This window comes from Ambystoma mexicanum, chromosome 10, assembly GCF_040938575.1.
Source record: "Ambystoma mexicanum isolate Mex_15411 chromosome 10, UKY_AmexF1_1, whole genome shotgun sequence".
Taxonomy (NCBI): Eukaryota; Metazoa; Chordata; class Amphibia; order Caudata; family Ambystomatidae; genus Ambystoma; species Ambystoma mexicanum.
This window is the reverse complement of record NC_090932.1, coordinates 1,696,601,211-1,696,620,279: the sequence shown is the minus strand read 5'-3', so window position 1 is coordinate 1,696,620,279 and position 19,069 is coordinate 1,696,601,211. Positions and strand designations below refer to the sequence as shown.

At 50.8% G+C, this 19,069-nt stretch overlaps 1 protein-coding gene across 1 annotated transcript in view; it reads right to left on the bottom strand.

Moving 5' to 3' along the window:
* Window positions 1-19,069, bottom strand: part of TMEM132C (transmembrane protein 132C) — a 1,669,387-nt gene that overhangs the window by 614,681 nt on the left and 1,035,637 nt on the right. The window contains exon 4 of the mRNA XM_069620123.1: window positions 11,902-12,085. Coding sequence (XP_069476224.1) covers window positions 11,902-12,085 — 184 coding nt within the window. The remainder of the gene's footprint in view (window positions 1-11,901; window positions 12,086-19,069) is intronic.

The window sequence follows — 19,069 nt, the reverse complement described above, 5'->3', positions numbered from 1 at the left end:
GTGCACTACAGACCAAACTTTAGCAGTCAAGTCCACTTTGGTTGCAGGTTCTAATGCAGCAATCTTGCGGCTCTGCAGCTTTCATGGGCAAAGTTACAGCGTTGATTCCCAAACTGGACAGTGGTGATTTCTCCGCTCCTGGTGGATGGATCAGGCCAGTTTCACTGTAGCAGGCTCCAGGGCTCAGCGGGGCACAGCAGCAAGGCACCTCTGAAGTACCTCAACACGCTGGGCAACACGGTAACCACGTGTACTCCGGTTCAGACGGTCTCTCTTTACTTCAGACCTGGGAATGCCAAGTTTATGAAAGTCAATGTGAGAGTGCCGTGAATACAGAGCTTGCGATGCCCCAAGTTTCAAGGGTCTCCTCGAAAACGACGGTGGTGTTAGAGCAAAGGTCCTGTGCAAGCTGGTCAGTCCACTGGTTGGCCCAGGGACACTTCCGAGAAGGCTTACTTGCAGAAATTGATGAAGGTGCCGAGAATAGTTGGTCCCACTGAAAGACCAAAGAAATATCGAGGCTTAGTACAACAAAATTAAATACGCCAATACCGGGTCGAAAAGATTCAAATATCTTTTATTCTGTACCGTATCAAAGCAAACAGATAGCTATTTGGCTCCCAACACCTCACTGTGTGTATCAGCAGACACAGTGAGGGGTGAGAGTGCTGGACATCTTAACACAGACACTTTTATACTGTTTTTCAAATTTTGTCCAGCCCCTCACCTAACTAATAAGTTACATGCTAGGGTTCGTGTCCAGTTCACATGTCAAATATTACAATATTTTACAACGGATTTAACAAGTTTGCATGTCCATGAAATTACAATGGTGGTGTTGGTTCTCTGATCCACAGTAAGCCTTGTTTCAAGAATCGCTACAATGCAGTTCAGTCAGAACACACGATCTGAGTTTACTTTCCATTGTCTCATTGTTTATATGAGGATGAGGCTTGTGAGCGCAGTCAACACTTGGACTGCAGTTCATAAGAGTCACAAGGTTTCTTTGCATAAAACAAACAGTCTGATCTTGGTCAGCCTAAATGTTAACACAACTCAAAGGTCGTGCGGCTCAGCTGCAAGTTGAAAACAACAGTCCACCATTTTAGAACACAAGACAAGAGTTGAAATCAAAATGGCGAGTGATTCTTAAAATGGCAGCGAAGTTGATTGAAATTCGAAAATTTTCAGACACGGTTTTCCGTGCAACGCGAATGGGCTTAGGACAATATTCGTAACAAGGCGGTATTATGCTTATACCGTTTAAAACCACTGTTCTAATGGGTCAAAGTGTCTTCGCAGACCTTCTAGTTCGATCAGATGCAGAGGGGTCCAGCAGGACTACAGCGGGCTCAGGGTGCCAAACCTTCCAGCGTGTCACCAGTGGTTCCTTGACTCGGCTTCTTAGTTTCAGGATACTTGGATCCTATCCTTCGTTCAGTGAGAACTCAAGAGATCGACCTGGTATGGGTGTTTGGAGCCCTCTCTTATCCAGAATCTCATTCGCACCAAAATGAAGAGGACCTATTGGGAGATCTGCTCATATACACACACAGCAGACATGGACCAATCACGGACAACGGTGGTCTCAGGCATTTACAGCACACCAGACTCTCTGGCACTCAGAATGTGTATTGGAACCAGACAGTCCAGCCCACATCCTGGGGGCACACACACAAGGCATGCAGAAGCCACTTGTTGTCATCGTTCTGATAGTACAAGCAAATTTCCCATGAATGCCTCCGTCATTTGTAAATGTCTAAGTGATGTCTGATCGAAATTGATATCTCTATTCTTCAAATAAATATATATATATATGAAAATGAACATCAAAGTTAGTCCTGACTTAGATGTCAGTTTACATACTTATACATAATGTGCTCCTGATACAGGCACATGTCGACTTTGCTTAGAACATGTCCATTAATTGAAATCATATTTTGTAGCCCTCAATGCTCTAGGTGACTGGGTGGCATAATTATCGTTAAGTGCGTTTGTCAAAACAGCGTGTGGCTTAAGCATGGGTAGCGTAAGGCCTATGAGTGTTTGCTTTGTGAGTCTTTAGTGTATTAATGGTTTACAGTTTGTACATGTACGCAATTTACATCTCCAATACATTTCCTCAACATATTTAAAAAATGTGTGTTCTAAAAGTGTGTGTCATAAGTGTGTGTGTCTCACGTGTGTGATAAGTGAGTGTGACTTAAGTCTGTGTGTTTTAAGTGTGTGTGTAATAAGAGTGTGTGGGGTAAGCGACATGAGTGTTTGATGTGCCCTCATTTGTGAATGCACGGTGTATAGCGTATAAGTAGCGTACGAATGTTTGAAATACAGTCCTCCAATCCACGTCTCGTGCACGCCTTCTATGCGTACAAACTCTCACATTGAATCAGGTTTGATTTTCATGTGCATGGTAGCTACATATAGGTGTACAGCTTGGATTAAAGATGCACATACGTGATATACAGATAAATCCTAAAAGATGACTATCTCAGAATGGACCCGCTTGATTTTCACTTTTATGTTTTCACTGCATCAATTCACGATGATATCTGCGTGCATGTCAACAATCTCGAAAACCGACTTTGCCAATTTGAAGATATTTGGGCTGATATGTTTTGTCCCCTTATGAGAATCCATCATGTTAAAAGCTCTTCTGTTGAAAACACATTTTCTTTAAGCAAATATGAAACCATAGATGAAATATTCTGACATTTTCCAAACAGGGGGGCTGCCTCTAAATGTTACTGTGGAATTGTTTCAGGTTTTTTCATGAAAAGATTCAAGAGCTATTAAGAATTTTTTTTTCTGAAACTCTGTAGACAATTTGCCTTAGCCTTAACTATGCAGTGTGCTTGCATGATGGCATAGTATTTCTCTACCTACACATACTGACTGATTACCAAACTCCCCCCCCCCCCATGGCCTAGATCTTCAGGGGACAGTAAGCCCCTCCTGCGTGACCCTGATAGGAACTGTAATGTCTTCAGTGTGTTCAACGCCTGTTAACCATGACCTGGAACAAACCGGCAGTCAATACCCCCAAGTGGGAGTGCTAAGAGGCGAGTGATCCATCACAAGAGCTGCTGCCTCACAGCACACCCAAAACCTGTCAGGAAGAGACAGTGAGGCTAGACTTCCTGTGAGGAATGTAGCCATCCACGTGGCTGTGGTTTTTGTAATGTTTTAGAAAATGGATGATGGTAGACCTGCCTCAGGAAAATGTGTAGGGCTAATCCACACACATTTTCCTATTCTCACACCACAACAAACAAATAGACTTGTGTACTCCAGCCTGGACAGAGCCTACAGGTATAGACTGTCCCTGTCTGATTTAGTTGCAATAGGATAGGAGAGGTTGACACAATGTCACCCCAAGGAGGGGGGAGCTTCACCCTTCCATGGACAGCCTGATTAACTAACATCTGCTCCATGGACCTGCCCTGCTCTTTTGTTGGGCTCTACAGTTGGTGGCAGCGATTAACATACACATAGTGTACATCAAACATGCTCACAGGGGGCCCTGGCTGTAGGGTATAACAAAGGAGACTGGAAACCCCTAACAACCTTTCATATGCAACTGTGTAAACCTGAAGCCAGCTCCCAGCCTCCGTATCAATTGACAGTGAACAGTCATGTCTGGAACGGCATGTTTACAGTAGTCCTCCTGCAGGGGGACCCTATTTATAAGGTAGAAGAATGTGATTTGCATAAGCCAGAGATTCTGGTCTCTCAGCATCTTGAAGGGGGATATGCCACTTTAAAAAAGGAATCACACGGGGAGAACCATTACCTGAGGCGACTGTGGCCTCATAGAGCCTCTTTGATCACAACAGACAAGAAGGTGAGTGGGGCCTAGTATCACAGGAGAGTGAGCCAAGATTTCTTTCTGTTGAGAAAACGGTTCCGCCATACTGGTTCTGGGACACCCCTTGTTCCTATTTCACCCTTTTTCCTTTTCCTGTTGCAAAGCACTCTGGTTAAGACCTCATCCATACAGGAAATTGTTGGTAGGGACCCCAGGATTGGTTCCCTCATGTAGGCTCAGCCTTGACCAATCACTGTGGCCCACTTGGCTTTGAATGAGGGCTAGAGTCCTTCTTTATGCAGATCATCTGAAGACTTCACAAGAAGTAAGAAAGAGGAATTCATCCTTGGACCCTGGCTGAAGGTCCAGTCTGCCTTACATCTGCCAGTGAATGAAGGCCAGGGGCATCCAAAGAGGGAAGCAAGATCTCGCCCCTAGACTTCTCCCAGGGAACAGAGGGAGAAAAGAACTCAGGAGACCCTCCATCCGCTCCAGAACTGGTACCCAGCCAGCACACAGCGTGCCTTTATAGACTCTGTAGCAAGCTCCCTGGACAGGGAGTGCCAGAAGGTCACTGATCCCAAAACAAAGGACAAGAAAAATAAATAAACTGGAGCCATTTCGACCAGCGCTGCCAATGAACATGAAGACGATTCCTGACCTTGAGTCACCGTGAAGGCCAGTCGGAAGCTGTTCGCCAAGCTTTGCTCGCTGAATCGTCTTGCCTCCTGATACCCGCCAATAACTTCCATCTGAACTTTGTTGCAGAAGCCTGAAAAGCGCCCTGAAGCGGACTCGACACTGTCTTGCACCAAGAACAACTACAGCAAAAGGTACATTTCAAGATCCGCTCTCCCTATTTGCAAAAGCTAAGGAGCATTTTAAAAACGATTGTGATTATTAATCATACCTGCTACCCTCCTGTCAGTACCCAGAGTGCTTCCCTTTTCTTTCTTAGAAACTGCCTGTCCTCTGCATTCCTTTAAAGAGTGTGTTCTATTTAGTCTTGTTATTGGGATGCCTATTGTGATGGTAATAAAGTAGATATTTGTATACAACCTTGACTGGATACTGCTTTTATCATTGGGTAATAACTGTATTTTTGCTGTGTTGCAAATTACCAACGGTCCACGACCTTGCGGAGATAAGCCTGCCGTTCCGTCCACGTTACCAAAATTGGACAAGGAGCTTTATAATTTGCTTGTGTTTCCAATCTGTTCGGATCCCTTCTGGTGTGCTAGAGGTGTGGGGTGGATTGATAGTTTAGAAACCGATATTAACCCCTGGACCACTGGTACCCTAGAATTTGCTTTATCACACTAACCCCTGTCCTGCTGTGGCCCTCATAGGCCCACTGTGGGAGAAAATGTGTGCAAACATGTTTTCCTCTGCATGACCCCGGCCCGCCCCATTCATAAAGAGGGTGTGTGGGTGTGCACGAGTTGGTGCACTTTACTGAAAGGCTGACTGTGGCGCCGAGGCGTGCTGAGCGCACATCGGCACTCCCTAACTTCCCAGCAGTGAGATTGCTGGATGAATGATATGAGAAGCAGCTCTCCTGTGGGATTGGACGAGATTGGCTAAGCACGGGCTCATCTTGTTAGGACTCTCCCACCTGGATAGAGTTTAGCATTCCCCCGACATCACGGAAGAAGACATGGCGGCTCTGTTCCGTCTTATGGGGGCGCTAAAGCAATCTGGAGAGGAAGGCAGGCGGCTCCAAAGTCTTTTATTCGCTGCTCCCCACATCACATTTGCTCCCTCGTGCGGGAATGATTTCTCTCGTTTGAAATGAGCAGCGACAGGCGGCGCGGGAGCGCGCTGCGCGCGGAGGCGCATTTGCCGGATGCGAAGCGCAATAGGAACATTGCAATGTGCGGAAAAGTGGCTCGAAGCATAATCTCTGAAGCCGCGCTCACGCCTTCCACCCCCCCCCCCACACCCCCTCCCGCCCCCAATGTGAGCAGGTGGGCACTTCAGAAGAGTTGGAGCTCGTCCGGGAGTCTGCGAGCGCAATAGCGGATTCGCCCAGCAGAGAGCTACTGTTATTTACCATTAACGCCTTCTGTGATGGCCCATTGAAGACCCCGTAACGCCTTCTGCGAGACCCATCAACAGGGCCCATCTATTGGCGTCTCACTTTAGTCAGACAGCTTGCAGTCTTTCAGAGATGACTGCTTGTCTCTCTGGGACCCATTTCCCTTCTAGATGCTTCTGGAGTACTCGAGGCTTGCAGTATCTGTGCTGGAAATGTTTTCAACAGGTTCTGACATTTAACATACAATTCCCCACACGCAGTTTTTAAATAACTAAATCATTTTTTGTATGAAACCACTACTAGCAAACCTACATAGCGCCATCGATTCAGCCGGAGGTCTCGGGACTAGATCGCACCACACAGCGACAAAGCACGTGCGGCACTTTAAGCGGGGAGTGGAAGCAGCGAGAAGGGACGTCCTAGCTCTACTCTCCAGTAAATCACCGTTAAGGGATGTGGCAAGAGAAGGCACAATTGCCACCTGTGGCCAGTGATACAAGTGAACCGAACAAAGTCGTGGAACAGCGCACCCGACCGTTCCCGCTCACTTCGATCACTACCTGAGCATGGAGGAAGGCACTCCGGCCATATAGAGCCGACAAGGAAGAGTAACAAACTCTGCAGGAGCGTGTGGGGGGGTTGGTGGAAGCAGCAATGTTCTGGAGGGGCAACGGTCTGTGGATGGGTGCTATATGGGTGTGGTAGGTAGGGGGGCGGTGCAGATGGGGTTCTAGGTTTTGTGGGGTGGTGCATTAGGGGGACAAGAGTATGTAAGAAAATGTGGTAGTGTAATACATTGTTGTTTAGCGCATGTGAGGCTGTGACAGCGGGTGATATGCTGCAAGAGGTTGTGACAGTAACACTGCGACTCCGGAGGGTGATATAGGCGTCACCACCCTGCAGGAGTGCGCTAGGGTGCACTACACGGTAAGGAGACTGCAGCGGGTCATGGCTTGGTGCATGTCGCGCCTTGAAACACCTGTGTATAGGCGCGTTATAACTGTCACATCATATGATGGGGAGACTGGAGGGTCTGGAATAGCACAGGAGTGGGCTGTAGAATGGAGTGGCGGGGTGGCGGGCTCAGCTGTCTGCAACACACGTCAGCAGGCCCCAGAACACTGCACTCAGTTGCAGCAGGGTGTGACATGCTGCACAGGCTTGAAGGGACCAGCGGGGTAGAGAGGGTTCAGCCAGTTGCAGCAGTAGTCATGAAGAGGAGGAGGGGGGGCTGCAGAAAAGTGCAGAAGGCAGTAGTAGAATGTGGAAGGCACCAGTGAGGGGCACGCGGATTTCAGGGGTGAAGGTGGGTGGGCGGTGCTCCTTGGATTCGGCGCGTTATAATAAGCCGCATCTTTACTGTAATGTCCTTTCCCCAGTGAGGGACCAAGACAGCAAGGCATTGCGGTGCCACCGAAGGGATTACTACTCCTCTGGGACTGGCACAGTGAACCACGGTGTGGTCGCAGACACACGCCCCTCCCCCGAGCACAGAAAGGCCCGGGGCTCGGGTTTGTTCTCAGAAGAGGGGCTGTCCTATTTCTTGGCGCATGTTGACATTCTTGGCCATCGCCTAAGAGTTTAATGGACATCAGGATATGGAGCCCCGGCTCTCTGTGCCTAGAAGCACAGCTGCAGAGCCACGCTTCTCTGATAACACCGCCGATGCCAAGGCACGGCTCTGCTGTGCTGGTGGCCGCCTTGTTCGGAGGAGAACTGCCTGGCATTTCAGTCCTGGGCGGCCTTTGCGGGTGTGGAGTGCGGGTGTGGAGGCAGTGAGCTGAAGTGTGACGGTAGCCCCTGGCTAGTGACAAGGCCAGCAAAATTATTGTCACATTTCTCGGGCACATCGACACAACGGGCAAAACAAACCCAACAACAGAGACTGAAGCCCCCCTTCCCCCTAAATACAGACCATGACACCAAGGGGTTGAAATTAACGACAGGCCACGAATCACGATTAAGAAATGTGACAGAAAGAGTAGCGCGCCACAGTAATCGCCACTACCCACCATCTCGCCCTGTATGTATTGTGCCATAATGGCTCTGGGCGTGGGCGCACAGAGCATAGCTGCAGGGAGCCTGCTGCGAGAGGAAGACTTCTGCTGGTTTTCAATTCTGTGTCAGAGGTAAAAGACACCCCACCCACTCCCACTGGTCCCTCAAAGGAATACTGCGAAAGCCCCACAGAGCTCTGTACAGCAGGTGTGGGCCACATGGCCACATACATTACACAGACCAGCAGACTGTGGTGCCCGGGCAGCTGTGAGGAGTGTACGGCCCGCTCACCCCTGTGGAGTGTGTTGCAGCTTGCAAGTCACCTGGAACCCTGCAGGTTGTTCTATGTCCTGTGCCCCTCCCCCCCCTGAGAAGTGATGGTCTCGCAGAGGGCCCGCGCCTGGAGCAGGTGTGGTTTACAGGAGAGTGAACGAGATAGGGCTGAGTATTGGGTAAACTGTGGGGTCTGCAGTATGCTGGAGAGTGTGCGGTCCAGTGGAGAATGTGGGAGCTACTGGAGAGTCTGGGGGTAGTGGAGAATGTGGGTGCTACTGGAGAGTGTGGGGAAGTGGAGAATGTGGGGGGCTACTGAAGAGTGTTGGGGTAGTGGATAATGTGGGTGCTACTGGAGAGTGTGGGGAAGTGGAGAATGTGGGGGTCTACTGGAGAGTGTTTGGGTAGTGGAGAATGTAGGGGGCTACTGGAGAGTGTGGGGGTAGTGGAGAATATGGGTGCTACTGGAGAGTGTGGGGGAGGCAGAGAATGAGGGTGCTACTGGAGAGTGTGGGGAAGGTTGAGAAAGTGGGGGGCTACTGGAGAGTGTGGGGGTAGTGGACAATGTGGGTGCTACTGGAGAGTGTGCAGTCCAGTGGATAATGGGGAGCTCCTGGAGAGTGTGGGGGTAGTGGAGAATGTAGGGGGCTACTGGGGAGTGTGGGGGTAGTGGAGACTGTGGGAGCTACTGGAGAGTGTGGGGGTAGTGGAGAATTTAGGGGGCTACTGGAGAGTGTGGGGAAGTGGAGAACCTGGGATCTACTGGTGAGTGTTGGGGTAGTGGAGAATGTGGATGCTACTGGAGAGTGTGGGGAAGTGGAGAATGTGGGGGTCTACTGGAGAGTGTTTGGGTAGTGGAGAATGTAGGGGGCTACTGGAGAGTGTGGGGGTAGTGGAGAATATGGGTGCTACTGGAGAGTGTGGGGGAGGCAGAGAATGAGGGTGCTACTGGAGAGTGTGGGGAAGGTTGAGAAAGTGGGGGGCTACTGGAGAGTGTGGGGGTAGTGGACAATGTGGGTGCTACTGGAGAGTGTGCAGTCCAGTGGATAATGGGGAGCTCCTGGAGAGTGTGGGGGTAGTGGAGAATGTAGGGGGCTACTGGGGAGTGTGGGGGTAGTGGAGACTGTGGGAGCTACTGGAGAGTGTGGGGGTAGTGGAGAATTAAGGGGGCTACTGGAGAGTGTGGGGAAGTGGAGAACCTGGGATCTACTGGTGAGTGTTGGGGTAGTGGAGAATGTGGATGCTACTGGAGAGTGTGGGGGAGGTGGAGAATGTGGGTGTTACTGGAGAGTGTGTGGGTAGTCGAGAATGTGGGTTCAACTGGAGAGTGTGCGGTCCAGTGGAGAATGTGGGAGCTACTGGAGAGTGTGGAGGTAGTGGAGAATGTGGGGCGCTACTGGAGAGTGTGGGGGTAGTGGAGAATGTGGGAGCTACTGGAGAGTGTGGGGGTAGTGGAGAATGTGGGGGGCTACTAGAGAGTGTGGGGGTAGTGGAGAATGTGGGAGCTATTGGAGAGTGTGGGGAAGTGGAGAATGTGGGGGGCTACTGGAGAGTGTGGGGCTAGTGGAGAATGTGGGTGATACTGCAGAGTGTGGGCAAGTGGAGAAAATGGGGGGCTACTGGAGAGTGTGGGGGTAGTGGAGAATGTGGGTGCTACTAGAGAGTGTGGGGGAGGTGGAGAATGTGGGTGTTACTGGAGAGTGTGGGGGTAGTGGAGAATGTGGGTGCTACTGGAGAGTGTGGGGGTAGTGACGAATGTGGGTGCTACTGGAGAGTGTGGGGAAGTGGGGAATGTGGGGGGCTACTGGAGAGTGTGGGGGCAGTGACGGATGTGAGAGCTATTGGAGAGTGTGGGGGTAGTGGAGAATGTGGGTGCTACTGGAGAGTGTGGGGAAGTGGAGAATGTGGGTACTACTGGAGAGTGTGGGGGTAGTGGAGAATGTGGGAGCTACTGGTGAATGTGGGGGGAGTGGAGAATGTGGGGGGCTGCTGGAGAGTGTGGAGGATAGTGAGAATGTGGGGGGCTACTGGTGAGTGTGGGGGTAGTGGAGAATGTGGGAGCTGCTGGAGAGTGTGGATGATGGTGAAAATGTGGGGGCGACTGGTAATTATGGGGGTATCAGAGAATGTGGGTGCTACTGGAGAGTGTGGGGGTAGTGGAGAACCTGGGAACTACTGGTGACTGTGGGGGTAGTGACGAATGTGTGATCTACTGGAGAGTATAGAGGGTATTGGAGAATGTGGGTGCTGCTGGAGAGTGTGGAGGATAGTGAGAATGTGGGAGACTACTGGTGAATGTGTGGGGAAAGTAGAGAATGTGGGAGCTGCCTGAGAGTGTGGAGGATGGTGAGAATGTTGGGGGCGACTGGTAAGTATGGGGGTATCAGAGAATGTGAGTGCTACTGGAGAGTGTGGGAGTAGTGGAGAACCTGGGAACTACTGGTGAGTGTGGGGGTAGTGAAAAATGGGTGAGCTACTGGAGAGTATAGAGGGTAGTGGAGAATGTTGGAGCTGCTGGTGAGTGTGGGGGTAGTGAAGAATGTGGGAGATGCTGGAGAGTGTGGAGGATAGTGAGAATGTGGGGGGCTACAGGAGAGTGTGTCACAGTTGTGGAGTGAAAATTAGCCCCTGGATGCCAGAAATTAAGAGGCCAGAGTCATGTGTAAATGCCCACTGAAATATAAAGCCAGCACAGAAATGGTGATGTCAGACATGAGGCCTATTGGACCAAAAACAGGCCTAAAATCTAAAGGAATGAAAGTGTGCGTGGACGTTCAACAGTGTGAAGATATGCGCAATGCATGTCAGCAAGGAAAAGAAAGACATGTGGCTGACAATGCTCTTTTACTAAATCCCTGGAGAGCTGAAATGTACGTAAAGAGACAGACAGCAGTGCATACATTATCTGCAATGCAATAATGCAATACCAGATTGTGCTCTAGGCATATAAATGTGAAACAGAGCTCATTGCAATTTACAAGAAATAAAATAATTTACTTTTGTTTTTCCCTCATCCAAATGACAGTATGCAGACAAAAATGCTCCCTAGACGTTCAAAGTGGAACATGGTTTTCTCAGATAACTGCCCGATACATATGGACAATCCAGAAGGGATGCTCGCGTATTTTGCAACTGTGAAATTAAAATAGTACCTATGGATGAGGCCCAGGTGCCTTATAAGATGTCATGTAAATGCATGTGTGTGTGAGTTTAAAAGCAATTTGCTTGCAGGGTACATGAGCCGGTCATTTCCTTTCCTCTAGTGCCCTGAGGACAGGGGTCCGATGTCAACTTTCAATCAAAGCCATTACTTAAAAATAGAGAAAGAAATACACAGCTTAGATGAAAACCACGGTGGGGGATTAGTGCATGCATGTGATGGGTAGAAGAGGCAGTGCCTGGGTTTTAGTTACATGAGGTCCCAGAAGAGAGAGTTGTCTCCTGCTATTAGAAGCAGGGTCCTTTGCACGTGATAACACCTGGGGAAGAGTGATCTGTACAACAAGGTGTGCTCTTGCTGTGCTTTGGCACATCAGTGAGCTACATGCCGAGGTCTGGACAGTGGGTTAGAAGGTGTGCTGTGCCACTAAAGCTTCTCTCTTGCAATTCAAATCATGTTCCCAGAAATGGGCTAGAACATGTGCCTTTCAACAGTTAAGCACTAGTGTCTAGAGGCCGCCAAAATGCAGACGTTACGCTATACAAGACCACTTTACATAACTTTACATAACTTTACATTACTTTACATTACGTGCAATGCCTTTAAGTTTGGGCTGGGACTTACCATTGCAAGTGGGACTATTCCAACCAGGTCTTTCTGGCTGACGAAGATTTCCGAGGTGACCAAGTCCGTCATACCCCTTCCTGGGTACTCCACCTGCCACGTGACGGGCTGGGTCCCTGAGAGGCTGCTGAAGCTGGTGACCTCGAAGCTCATCTGCACCACCTCGTGGAACAAACTGTTACTTCTAGAAAGAGGAAAAGAGAAGGTCAGCTGGTGCCCCGGACAGCCTCCATAGAGCAGACACACACACACACGCACACGTGCATTGACACACCAGGCAGCAGCAGAGCAACTACACCAGCACGGACCGAGCAGGAAGGGGTGCCTAGAGTGAACTGCTAATGGGATAGCGCAGGGTGCTGAACCTGCGAGCTGTGAGGCCCTGTCCCAGGTGCTGAACCTGCGAGCTGTGGGGCCTGTCCAAGGTGCTGAACCTGCGAGCTGTGGGGCTCTGTCCCAGGTGCTGAATCTGCGAGCTGTGGGGCCCTGTCCCAGGTCCTGAACCTGTGAGCGGTGGGGCCCTGTCCGAGGTGCTGAACCTGCGAGCTGTGGGGCCCTGTCCCAGGTGCTGAACCTGCGAGCTGTGGGGCCCTGTCCCAGGTGCTGAACCTGCGAGATGTGGGGCCCTGTCCAAGGTGCTGAACCTGCGAGCTGTGGGGCCCCGCACGCTGTGGGCCCCTGTCCGAGGTGCGGAACCTGCGAGCTGTGGGGCCCTATCCCAGGTGCTGAACCTGAGAGCTGTGGGGGCCATGTCCGACGTGCTGAACCTGCGAGCTTTGGGGCCCTGTCCGAGGTTCTGAACCTGCGAGCTGTGGGGCCCTGTTCCAGGTGCGGAACCTGTGAGCTGTGGGGGCCTGTCCGAGGTTCTGAACCTGCGAGGTGTGGGGCCCTGTTCCAGGTGCGGAACCTGTGAGCTGTGGGGCCCTGTCCGAGGTGCTGAACCTGCGAGGTGTGGGGCCCTGTCCCAGGTGCTGAACCTGCGAGCTGTGGGGCCCTGTCCGAGGTGCTGAACCTGCGAGCTTTGGGGCCCTGTCCTAGGTGCTGAACCTGCGAGCTGTGGGGGCCCGGTTCGAGGTGCTGAACCTGCGAGCTGTGGGGCCCTGTTCCAGGTGCTGAACCTGTGAGCTGTGGGGCCCTGTCCGAGGTGCTGAACCTGCGAGGTGTGGGGCCCTGTCCCAGGTGTTGAACCTGCGAGCTGTGGGGCCCTGTCCGAGGTGCTGAACCTGGAAGCTGTGAGACCCTGCCCTAGGTGCTGAACCTGCGAGCTGTGGGGGCCCTGTCCGAGGTGCTGAACCTGCGAGCTGTGGGTCCCTGTCCGAGGTGCTGAACCTTCGAGTCGTGGGGCCATGTCCGAGGTGCTGAACCTGCGGGCTGTGGGGGCCCTGACGGAGGTGCTGAACCTGCGAGTTGTGGGGCCCTGTCGCAGGTGGTGAACCTGCGAGCTGTGGGGGGCCTGTCGCAGGTGCTGAACCTGCGAGCTGTGGGTCCCTGTCCGAGGTGCTGAACCTTCGAGTTGTGGGGCCATGTCCGAGGTGCTGAACCTGCAAGCTTTGGGGCCCTGTCCGAGGTGCTGAACCTGCGAGCTGTGGGGCCCTGACGGAGGTGCTGAACCTGCGAGCTGTGGGGCCCTGACGGAGGTGCTGAACCTGCGAGCTGTGGGGCCATGTCCGAGGTGCTGAACCTGCGGGCTGTGGGGGCCCTGACGGAGGTGCTGAACCTTCGAGTTGTGGGGCCATGTCCGAGGTGCTGAACCTGCAAGCTTTGGGGCCCTGTCCGAGGTGCTGAACCTGCGAGCTGTGGGGCCCTGACGGAGGTGCTGAACCTGCGAGCTGTGGGGCCCTGACGGAGGTGCTGAACCTGCGAGCTGTGGGGCCATGTCCGAGGTGCTGAACCTGCGAGCTGTGGGGCCATCCCTTTGCCCTGTATTCCTGTGGGCCAACCCCAGGGCCTTGCCCACTACACTCACGGATCTGCTCTGAAGTGGTGTTATCACACGGACGTGCAACCCACAGGCGTCTGATCTGTGTAGTGCAGGTTGCTTGTGCTGTTACCAATGCTTCAGAACAGGTTCCCCCCCCAGCGAGGTCTGTCCCAAAGTTGTGTTATCACATGCACAGCAACCCACAACAATTAAACACTTCCAGTAGATTCACGGGAAACTGAATACAGAAAAAGCCGAAGCCTCACATGTATGTTGCAGGTGTCCACACTGGTGTATATATCATACAATGCACATATTTTTGTTTACTAGGGTGAGAAGTGTGACCAATCAAAACTGTAAAGCCCAACTTCCATCATTCACTCAAAAGGGGTTCTCACGGAATCACTATAAGACATGCTTCAGATTTAAAATTGTGAGCATTCTTATGCCCCCATAACTCTCTTTGCTTTTATGCAAATCTTTTGGATTGGGTTCTATAAAGAGATACTGTATTGTCACGCCCCATAGCCACACCCCGTCCTCCCCACAGCCCCGCCCCTCCGAGGATGAGAGGGCCCCCCAGTAATAATGTTTCCTTTTCCAGCACTGGGACGGGGGAAAGTGGGTATATGTTGAGTTACGAGTAAGGGGTTGAGTTAATATCACTTTTTAAAAGAAGCTTGCAAGTAGAGAAGTAGAGATGTTGTCATGACCCCGTGCCCCTCCTACTGTCCAAGACCAATTGTGCTTTTGCTTATAAGTGCACAGGTTTTCTTCAATGTGTGCACGCACACCTGCCTAAATTAACCCATTGTGCGTATCTGCTGCCTTTCTGCTCCTGTCTGACGAACACATTTAAAAAGATTGGGGTTAGCAGTGATCCTTGCTTATCGTCGGGAATCAAGCGAGTAACCATATGCAGGCAAAGCAAGGTGACTACAGGCTCTGCACAGCAAGCAGACATGTACCGGCATCTCTCCATGAACTGGAAGTGGGACTTTCAGGCTATATGCAAATCTCTGCAGTAGGTGCATTAACCCACTGAGCGCTCCTCATAGGGTTTACACAGGTGACTTGCAAGTTACAGGATAAACAGTGATCTCCCTTTCAGGCCAGGATGCTGCACATCTGCAGTGGTGAAACATTGTGAAGCGGGGCCGTGCAGAGCTGCTGTCAGTGCAAGGATGACTGGTGAGGGTGAGTGCAAGTGGAACTTACCAGGTGCCCTTCCTTGTAATGCGTAAGCAAGAATTCTGCACCTTAACCCCCACCATCCCAGCCCCTCACCTAGGAACATGTCTGCAAAAAACTCTATATTTTACTGCACAATGTTTATATACATTGGTGAAAAGGCCTATGTTTCATATGTGGAAAATTGATACTTTGTGATACTTTTTATGCAGGAGAATAATTCTAGTAGTCTTAGCTCCCCCACGCCTCACCTTTAGCCCCTACCCCCTGTCTGCTCAATAAATTCTAGATATATAGACATGTTAACGCACATACGCACATACATGTAAACTTATATATGCACATACATAAACCCATGCATACATGTACACATACATACAAACATGCACACGTGTAAACATACACATGCACACACAAACATGCAGGCATACATGTAAACATTTATATGCACACACATACACACATGTAAACATACATGCACACATGTAAACATACACATGCACACACATACATGCAGGCATACATGTAAACATGCATACGCACATACATACACACGGGCATGCATGTAAACATACATATTCACATAAAAGCACGCAGCCATACATGTAAGTACTTGTGAAAATGATAACAATCTTCGATGAAGGGTGGAAAGACATGGGCATGTAACCACAAAAACTGACCTATGATGAGAGTGCCTGGGCATATGTTGCCGATATCTGGAAAATAGCATGAGCACCTGGGCATATGATGGCAGAGGATGTCTAATGGAGTGAGCACCTGGGCATATGATGGCAGTGGATGTCTAATGGAGTGAACACCTGGGCATACGATGGCAGTGGATGTCTAATGGTGTGAACACCTGGGCATATGATGTCAGTGGCTGTCTAATGGAGTGAGCACCTGGGCATATGATGGCAGTGGCTGTCTAATGGACTGAACACCTGGGAATATGATGGCAGTGGATGTCTAATGGAGTGAACACCTGGGCATATGATTGCAGTGGATGTCTAATGGAGTGAACACCTGGGCATATGACGACAGTGGCTGTCTAATGGAGTGAACACCTGGGCCTATGATGTCAGTGGCTGTCTAATGGAGTGAACACCTGGGCATATGACGGCAGTGGCTGTCTAATGGAGTGAGCACCTGGGCATATGATGTCAGTGGTTGTATAATGGAGTGAGCACCTGGGCATATGACGGCAGTGGATGTCTAATGGAGTGAGCACCTGGGCATATGATGGCAGTAGATGTCTAATGGAGTGAACACCTGGGCATACGATGGCAGTGGATGTCTAATGGTGTGAACACCTGGGCATATGGTGTCAGTGGCTGTCTAATGGAGTGAGCACCTGGGCATATGATGGCAGTGGCTGTCTAATGGACTGAACACCTGGGAATATGATGGCAGTGGATGTCTAATGGAGTGAGCACCTGGGCATATGATTGCAGTGGATGTCTAATGGAGTGAACACCTGGGCATATGACGACAGTGGCTGTCTAATGGAGTGAACACCTGGGCCTATGATGTCAGTGGCTGTCTAATGGAGTGAACACCTGGGCATATGATGTCAGTGGCTTTCTAATGGAGTGAGCACCTGGGCATATGATGGCAGTGGCTGTCTAATGGAGTGAACACCTGGGCATATGATGGCAGGGGCATATGATGGCAGTGTATGTCTAATGGAGAGAGCACCTGGGCATATGATGGCAGTGGCTGTCTAATGGTGTGAGCACCTGGGCATATGATGGCAGTGGCTGTCTAATGGAGTGAGCACCTGGGCATATGATGGTAGTGGATGTCTAATGGAGTGAACACCTGGGCATATGATGGCAGTGGCTGTCTAATGGAGTGAGCACCTGGGCATATGATGGTAGTGGAGGTCTAATAGAGTGAGCACCTGGGCATATGATGGCAGTGGCTGTCTAATGGAGTGAGCACCTGGGAATATGATGGCAGTGGATGTCTAGTGGAGTGAACATCTGGGCATATGATGGCAGTGGATGTCTAATGGTGTGAACACCTGGGCATATGATGTCAGTGGCTGTCTAATGGAGTGAGCACCTGGGCATATGATGTCAGTGGCTGTCTAATGGAGTGAACACCTGGGCATATGAATGCAGTGGATGTCTAATGGAGTGAACACCTGGGCATATGACGACAGTGGCTGTCTAATGGAGTGAACACCTGGGCATATGATGGCAGTGGCTTTCTAATGGAGTGAACACCTGGGCATATGATGGCAGTGGCTGTCTAATGGTGTGAACATCTGGGCATATGATGTTAATGGCTGTCTAATGGAGTGAGCACGTGGGCATATGATGGTAGTGGCTGTCTAATGGAGTGAGCACCTGGGCATATGATGGCAGTGGCTGTCTAATGGAGTGAACACCTGGGCATATGATGGCAGGGGCATATGATGGCAGTGTATGTCTAATGGAGTGAGCACCTGGGCATATGATGGCAGTGGCTGTCTAATGGAGTGAACACCTGGGCATATGATGGCAGTGGCTGTCTAATGGAGTGAGCACCTGGGCATATGATGGCAGTGGCTGTCTAATGGAGTGAGCACCTGGGCATATGATGGTAGTGGATGTCTAATGGAGTGAGCACCTGGGCATATGATGGCAGTGGCTGTCTAATGGAGTGAACACCTGGGCATATGATTGCAGTGGATGTCTAATGGAGTGAACACCTGGGCATATGACGACAGTGGCTGTCTAATGGAGTGAACACCTGGGCATATGATGGCAGTGGCTGTATAATGGAGTGAACACCTGGGCATATGATGGCAGTGGCTGTCTAATGGTGTGAACATCTGGGCATATGATGGTAGTGGCTGTCCATATGATGGCAGGGGCATATTCTAATGGAGTGAGCACCTGGGCATATGATGGCAGTGGCTGTCTAATGGAGTGAACACCTGGGCATATGATGGCAGTGGCTGTCTAATGGAGTGAGCACCTGGGCATATGATGGCAGTGGCTGTCTAATGGAGTGAGCACCTGGGCATATGATGGTAGTGGATGTCTAATGGAGTGAGCACCTGGGCATATGATGGCAGTGGCTGCCTAATGGAGTGAGAGCCTGGGTATATGATGGCAGTGGCTGTCTAATGGAGTGAACACCTGGGAATATGATGGCAGTGGCTGTATAATGGAGTGAGCACCTGGGCATATGATGGCAGTGGCTGTCTAATGGAGTGAACACCTGGGCATATGATGGCAGTGGCTGTCTAATGGAGTGAACACCTGGGCATATGACCACAGTGGCTGTCTAATAAAGTGAGCACCTGGGCATGTTACAGCAGTGGCTGTCTAATTATGTGAGCACCTGGGCATTTGACGGCAGTGGCTGTCTTGTGGTGTGAGCACCTGGGCATATGATGGTAGTGGATGTCGAATGGAGTGAGCACCTGGACCTATGATGGCAGTGGCTGTCTAATGGTGTGAACACCTTGGCATATGATGGCAGTGGCTGTCTAATGGAGTGAACACCTGGGCATATGACGGCAGTGGATGTCTCATGGAGTGAGCACCTGGGCCTATGACGGCAGTGGCTGTCTAATGAAGTGAGCACCTGGGCATATGACGGCAGTGACTGTCTTATGGTGTGAGCACCTGGGCATATGATGGTAGTGGATGTCTAATGGAGTGAACACCTGGGCCTATGATGGCAGTGGCTGTCTAATGGAGTGAGCACCTGGGCCTATGACGGCAGTGGCTTTCTAACGGAGTGAGTATCTGGGCCTATGATGGCAGTGGCTGTCTAATGGAGTGAGCAACTGGGCATATGTTGGCAGTGGCTGTCTCATGGTGTGAGCACCTGGGCATATGATGGCAGTGGCTGTCTAATGGTGTGAACACCTGGGCATATGATGGCAGTGGCTGTCTAATGGAGTGAGCACCTGGGCCTATGATGGCAGTGGCTGTCTAATGGAGTGAGCACCTGGGCATATGTTGGCAGTGGCTGTCTCATGGTGTGAGCACCTGGGCATATGATGGCAGTGGCTGTCTAATGGAGTGAACACCTGGGCATATGATGTTGGTAGTTTAT